Raw genomic sequence first — 7,029 nt, 5'->3', positions numbered from 1 at the left:
CATCGATCCCGGCAATCAGCCCATCAGGGTTTCCCCTCCGAGCATCCCTCCTTCCCTGCCTGGCTGGGAACTGTCAGTCCCAGGCCAGGTCCCCATCACCCCCCTCCCCGGGGAGCTGTGGGGCTGTGGGGCTCTGGCTGAGCGTGCAGACCTCCCTAGCAAGATTGACGGATTAATTATCGGGAGGGAGTTCGTTTCAGATCTTTGTCAAGGACAGGCAGAGCTCTGGGGTGTGTTAATATGTCAATAAAGCAAACCCTGCCATTTGCTCCAATGCTGTTTTCACAGGGCAAGCCCCTGATGGGGAGGCTGTGGGAGGGAGAGGGGCAGGAGACCAGCAGTAACACACAGGGTAAATTAAAACACAGCTTATTCCACATTTTACACAGCCAGTCCTTTCACTACTTTGTTTTTAAATATTTCCCTAAGACCAGAGTGCTACCCTTCCTCAACTGTTTTTAATACATGCAATCAGCAACTATGGCAATTAAGAGGTCTAATTAGCATCTGAATCAGTCTTCTCACACAAACCCAGTTCGCAATAGTAGCAAATAAGCTGTAACAGAGATGAAGGACCTGCACGAAGTCTGCAGCCCGGACCTGCCGAGGGGCAGATGGCCCTTGCTGGGGCTGTTTGGGGGGTTCCAGGAGGGATTTCACTCCGTCAGAGCTCCCACACCAAGTTTCCCACAGCAACCTGCCCGTTATCCCCAGGAAGTAGGAAATGCCCCATGACCAGCCACACTCTGGCTTTCGGATGGAAAACCCAGGGAAAGGTTGCTCAAAGGAAGGCACACCAGGCACCAGATGTTTCCCTCATGCAGAGAGCATGAGTAAAACGAGAGCTCCGCTGGCCCCAGATTACCTGCAGCTGCCTAATGAGCCCCCCCCACCCCCAGGGACTCTATGGAAATCCATCACTTTTGTTAGAAGGTTAAATAAGATTTCAATTAAGTGACGTGTCAAATTGTAAGACCGGCTACTTCAAAACCTCCTCCGTTTAGCCGAGCTCTGCTCCAGCCAGAGAAGGCAGCTCAGCCTTTAAAGCCAAACCTCTGGCTGCTCCATACGCCTTGGCATTTAAAGCCTGATCTCCTCCCTGCCAGCCTGCCCTGTCCCCTGGCTGTCACATCCCCGCCAAGCAGCTCGGAGGGGACAGGCACACGCTGACACCCCGCAGGCAAACACCCAGAGCAAGCGCAGCCGGGAGAGGGGTCCCCAAGGAGGGCTGGAAGTTGGCTCCATCTCGGCATTTCCCTCACCATGACTGTCCCAGGATGCCCCCAGGGAGGGGATGCCACCCCACTGTGGCACCTTCTGGGGGAAATGGCTTTCTGAGCTGCCCTCCTTGCAGTGCTCAGTGCCCAGGCTCAGGGGGTGGAGGCTGCAGAGAGCCCCCACCCCACAGTGCCCCATGGACCCCTCCAGCCACCCCACTACACGAACCAGGGCAGCACCACCAAGGGCAGGAGAGAGAGGTGGGGGGCTGAAGTGGGGGGGTTGCTTCCCTAGACCTCCAGCAGCCAAAGAGCCCCAACCCTGGGCACCCCATGCAGCTACGGGACCCACCAAGTCTGCCATGAACCACCCGGGGGATACAGCATGCAGTTTTCCAGCTGCCCGCAGCGGGGTCAGTGCGACCTATTCAGCCAAGTAACTTGCTTGCCAAACTGGACGATTTTTTATTGTTATTTTTTCTCATCGATCTCCCAGCCATTATAGAATCATACACCATCCGCACGCAGCCTGCGGCCGGCAGCCCAGCCATCAACCCAGCTTCTCCTTCAGTACCACCAGGTCAAGCGTTGCCTCCTTGGTTGTGCCCAGACAGGAATTTGTGATTGCATGTGTATTAATTTTAGGGAATTAATTCATTTTCTTGCAACATTGGAGGTTAATTAAACGCTGGCTAATTGCTACCAGTCATTGGAGGAATTCTGCTCCTGAGTCCTTTCATGGGCTGAACGCACCAAAGGAAGAAAAAAAGGAAAGAAAGAAGGAAAGAAAGAAGCCCTTTCAAGACCACAGAAAATTGCAAAAAGGATGTTTCTTCCAACCCGACATGACAAAATTGAATTCCAAGCTATTTAATGCATGCACGAAACGCCATAGAGAAACCCAGCCCGAGCACTCCATCCAGCACAACAGGGAAAGGGGTTTCGTTAACACGAGCACTCGCTACGGCACCGACTCAGTGCTTCAAACTCCGGACTTCCAGGCAATTTCGCTTAAATGTAACTACCAGATTAAGGATTCTCACAGACAGGGCTATCGCCAGCATTTCCATGGGACATACAGCTAAGGGAACACTGCGATTATGATCAACATTAACGATGGGAGACCTCGGGAAGCCACTGTCCCGGGTGGTGATGGAAGCCCCGCTCAGTCTGCAGGGGCACCACGGCCAGGGTCACAGTGCAGCCCCCGTCCCCTCCCCGCCAGGGAGGGAAGGGCGCGGGGGTCCCCGTCCCACCGCGGCCCGGCCAGTGGCATTTCGGGAGTGAAAAACCAGCCCCGCGGGTAGGGGCACGGGGAGCCATCTGGGTTTGTCCTTAAAAACAGGATTTCACGGGTTACACCGTCACGAGGATGATGTCATGCAGCCTGACACAACGCCCCCGCTCGCCTCAGACCGGCGTGGTTCGTCTGTTGGCCGGGTTGTTGTGCAAAGACTCCTTGAACTCTTTGGGGATGGAGTTATGGACCTGTAAAAAACCGTGGTCCCGCTCCGAGTTGAGCAGCGTCCCCATGGTGACCTTGGAGGGATCCCTGGAGAGGGTGAACATGGAGATGTCGGTGGAGGGGATGGTGCTGAACGCCTTGCTGACGGGTGACATGTCCCGGGACCGGGGCTCGGTGGAGCGGGAGCTGGACCGCCGGCGGAAGCGATACCTGTAGGGGGGGAGGCGGGTGAAGGCCGACTTCTTCAGCAGCTCCGAGTGGGACTTGGCACGGATCTGGCGGTGCTTCTCGATGTACATGTGCACGGCGATCACCCCCACCATCTCGGCGATGATGAAGGACAGGGCTCCGAAGTAGAAGGACCAGCCGTAGGAGTAGCTCTTCTTGGAGTCGCTCTGCCCTGGGTCCCCCGCGTTGGCCGAGATGTAGACTATAATCCCAATGATGTTGCTGAGACCTTTAAGGGAGGATGAGAGCGAGAGGCGCTTGCTTGAGTGGCAAGAGAAAGATGGGGGACAGCAGCATCCCAATCCCTTCCTGGGAGTGGAAGGACACAGGCTGGAGGCCCCTGGCCCTTCTCCTGCCCACTGTGACCTGCAGGGCACCCAACAGGTAGGGAAGCTGCTGGAGGCCACGGCCACATCCCCATGGGGCGGCACCACCACCTACCAGCACAGCAGAGCCAAAAACCCCTCACAGGCCTCCTCTGTTGTCCCCATACAGGGGACATCTATATTCACGTGCACCCAGTATATATGTATATTCACGTGTACTGAAGGAGCAGCAGGAACAACCACTATTTTGTTTAGAAAGGGGACATTTCAAGAGCTGGTTCTCCTTGACGGAGCTGCTCTCAAAGCAACGGGCTGCAGGACCCCAGCCAGTGCTGGGGCTTTGGCCAGAGCAGAGCCAACCCTTGGGGCACAACGGGGTTCCCTCTGGCACAAACCCCAGCTCACCGCAGCCCAGAGCACAGGGAAATGGGAATAGCTCCATTTCTTTTCATTTCTGGTGGAGGTTGGAGGCTTTATTTGGGATCCAGGCAGTTTTTGCACCACCAGCAGCACCACGGGGCTGTACGGCAGGGCTGGGGAGGGGCTGATGTATTCCTGGATTTACTAAATGAATCGATTATGTTCTTTCTGTTGTTTTCTCATCTGCATCAGCAGCTCCTGCCAGCCGAAAGAGGGAGAGTAATTTGTCTCTTTGTGGGGAGAAGAAAAAACACAAAATAGAGCAGTTCCTTGAGACAAAGACATTGTCATACGATAATCAGTGGAAGCGTTGGGGAACAGTGCACAGAGAAATGAGTAATCCAGAAGGAACAGCCTCTCAAGAAAGAGTGATTTTTCCTTGTAGGACTGTGGCAGCCCCTCTGCCTGCTGCCCGGTCAAATGCCCGTCCTCGCCTGGTCCCAAGACCTGCTGCTTGGCAGTGATGGAGGGTAGAGCTCCCCAAAACCTGCCCCGGGGCTGGGTGCTCCCCCAGTGGGACGGCTGTGCTCCAGGAGCCCCTCCTGGGCTGCAGTGCCTGCAAGGACACTGCTTGGGGCAGAGCAAGGTGGATACTTAAAGTTCTGGCTAGCACGGTGACCACTTGCCAGAAACCTCTTCTGGTTTTCCCCTGCGATGAGGATCTTTCCACTGGGACGGGACAGCTCAAAAACCCCAGAATCCCTCCATGCCAATGGCCTGGGAGAACCCACAACCCACCTCCATAGAATCATAGAATTTCCCAGGCCGGAAGGGACCTCCAAAGGCCATCTAGTCCAACCTCCCCGCAGTCAGCAGGGACACCCCCAACTAGACCAGGTTGCCCAGGGCCTCGTCAAGCCTCTCCTTGAATATCTCCAGGGAAGGGGCCTCAACCACCTCCCTGGGCAACCTGTTCCAGTGCTCCACCACCCTCACAGTGAAGAACGCTCTCCTAATCTCCACTCTAAATCTGTTCCCCTCCAGCTTGAAGCCATTGCCCCTCGTCCTGTCACTGCAGGCCTTTGTAAACAGGTTCTCCCCAGCCTTCCTTGTAGGCTCCCTTCAGGTACTAGGAAGGCTGCTATTAGGCTGCTCCCCGGAGCCTCCTCTTCTTCAGGCTGAACAACCCCAGCTCCCTCAGCCTGTCCTCGTAGCAGAGGTGCTTCATCCTCCAACTCCCCCACGTTCTCCCAACGCTTCCACACCAGGAGAGCTGCCCTGCTCCCACCACCGTCAGGCAGCTCCTACCTGCAGAGACGAAGAAGATGCCGGCGCTGAGGATGACGTTGTGTTTGCTCTTGTAGAACTCGCTGGCCGCCACGCACAGGCCCCCGAAGAACAGCAGACCCACGCTGAGGATGGGGAAGATGCTGGATGCTCTCACAGCACCTGCGGGACAGGGAGCAGGGCAGGGTTGGTCCCTGACATCGCTCCTGCAGCAGGGGCTGGTGGCAGCTCCCACACCAACGCCAGCGCCTGGAAAGAACTGCTCCAATGCCACGCTGGGCTGCTGCCACAAGGGATGGGGCAGACCCAGCACGAACCCCTCTGAGCATCCTCTGCCTGTCCTCAAGCTGCTCTGCTCCGAGCTTGCTCTGAAGCCCAGCATCAGCCCTGCAAACCCTGTGATTCAGGCTTCCCATCACCTATCACAATAACAGTTTAACACCCAAATTTCCCTTTTTTTTTTATTTCCTTCCCTCCAAGGCTATTTCAAGGATTTATTTCTTCCATCTTGTCACACAGTCAGCACTAGCAATTTACCTTCCCATTACCAAACACACCACCCACGGGTTTAGGCTATGGACATGACTCTGGAGCCCAGGGATTGCAGAAGCCCCCCAGATCTCACCAGGCTGGTGAGGAACACTACTGCCAACCACAATGGTCCCCAAACTATTGCAGTTGATTTGAAATTTACCGACTAACAGACTCAAAGTTCAACAAAAGAGTTGTCTGCTGATGTAGGGGAGGAACACTATAAAAATGAACACAAAGCCCAGGATGCTGAGCCCACCATATGTGATGCTGTGACCACAGCACTGGACTCCATCTCAAGGGGATTAGCTCTGGCAGGACCTGTCTCTGCACGTTCAGTAGTCACTAACCAACAGCTACACAACGAGGGGTCTTTTCTACATGGCCTATCAGAAGTTCAGCTTCCAAAATGACATTAAAGAGTAATTAATGCAGCAAATCACTACCTGCTCCACTGAAAATACACTGTGCCTTGGTTTGGGCTCTCATCCCTCTATTAGGGCCTTTATTAAAAGCTCAGAAATACAGAGAAGCCCCATTAAAATGCCATTCTGGGGGCTTTAAAATAGACTTTTTGTTTTAAATGTGGGAGGGGGTGGGAGAAGAACTTAAACGCTAATCTGCTAAAATTGCAAACCAATTCCATTAAAGACATTCCCCTCTTAGATGGGTGAGCAGAGCTGATGGCTCCCTGCAGAGTTCAAAAATGGGGAGTTCAGAGCAACATCTGGATGAGCAGCAGCTGCATCAGGTGGGGGTCCCTGCCCAGCCCTGGGACTGGGGCTGAGCACAGGGGGGTGGGCTCTGGGTGTCCCTTTGCCCCCAGGGATTCCTCCCAGCCCCAAAAGCTGAGAGAGCACCCAGAGATGCCAACGCTGCCACGTCCCCCTGCAGCCTTATGTTCTTACTTGTTTGGAAATTCAAGTGTTCACATGAGCCCTTTGGCCGTGCAATCTGTCACACACGTCCGTGTTTGCCAACGTGCCAGTGGCGCACATCTGTGTTGCTTTGCACGTCAGGGTGTGCGCTGTCTGTGTCCAGCATCTGTCACACTGCAGCTTGGTGTCCCAGTGCTCACTTGTGCACGTCTGCAACATGCTCAGGGGATGTGTCTTTTATCTGCAGGATCATCCTCACCCCAGCATTGGGTCCCCCCCACATAAAAACCCTAGGGGTCCTGCCCAGAGGGTTTCCTGGCCCCCGAGAGCAGGAGGACCCCACTTTTTCCAGGAGATCCACCAGCTCTATTTCTACTCCATCTCCCCACATCTGCTGGCAGAGCGCAGGGCAGACACTTGTCGTGCTTTCCTGGCCAGTACCAGCAAATCCAGCCTGGCTGTGGAAATTTGGGGACCAACACAAGCACAGACTCCCCCTGTGGTGCCACACCAGGGACCTGCAGGGTCCCAATCCCTGGCCATCCTTGCACCCCGACAAGCTGGGGCTGCACAGCAGCTGCTGGGACCAGCCAGGGGACAGCGAGTGCCAGACAAATGTGCCATTAATGCTGCTGCTGTGGCGTGACACGGCCACGCTCGGGTAACCCGGAGGGTCACCCCTGCTGTGCGGGGAGCCTGGAGGAAGGAGGGGGGGGTCTGCAACCCACTGGTAGCCT

General features: G+C 55.3%; 1 protein-coding gene across 1 annotated transcript in view; it reads right to left on the bottom strand.

The window, feature by feature from the left end:
* Positions 1-1,658: 1,658 nt before the first annotated feature.
* Positions 1,659-7,029, bottom strand: part of CACNG3 (calcium channel, voltage-dependent, gamma subunit 3) — a 10,563-nt gene continuing 5,192 nt past the window's right edge. Inside the window, exons 3-4 of the mRNA XM_014936186.1 lie at positions 4,905-5,045; positions 1,659-3,139 (exon numbers count right to left, since the gene is read on the bottom strand). Coding sequence (XP_014791672.1) covers positions 2,628-3,139; positions 4,905-5,045 — 653 coding nt within the window. The 3' untranslated portion in view covers positions 1,659-2,627. The remainder of the gene's footprint in view (positions 3,140-4,904; positions 5,046-7,029) is intronic.

The sequence above is a fragment of the Calidris pugnax genome, unplaced genomic scaffold (genome assembly GCF_001431845.1).
Source record: "Calidris pugnax isolate Ruff unplaced genomic scaffold, ASM143184v1 scaffold17, whole genome shotgun sequence".
Classification (NCBI taxonomy): domain Eukaryota; kingdom Metazoa; phylum Chordata; class Aves; order Charadriiformes; family Scolopacidae; genus Calidris; species Calidris pugnax.
This window is presented reverse-complemented; position numbering and strand designations above follow the sequence as displayed.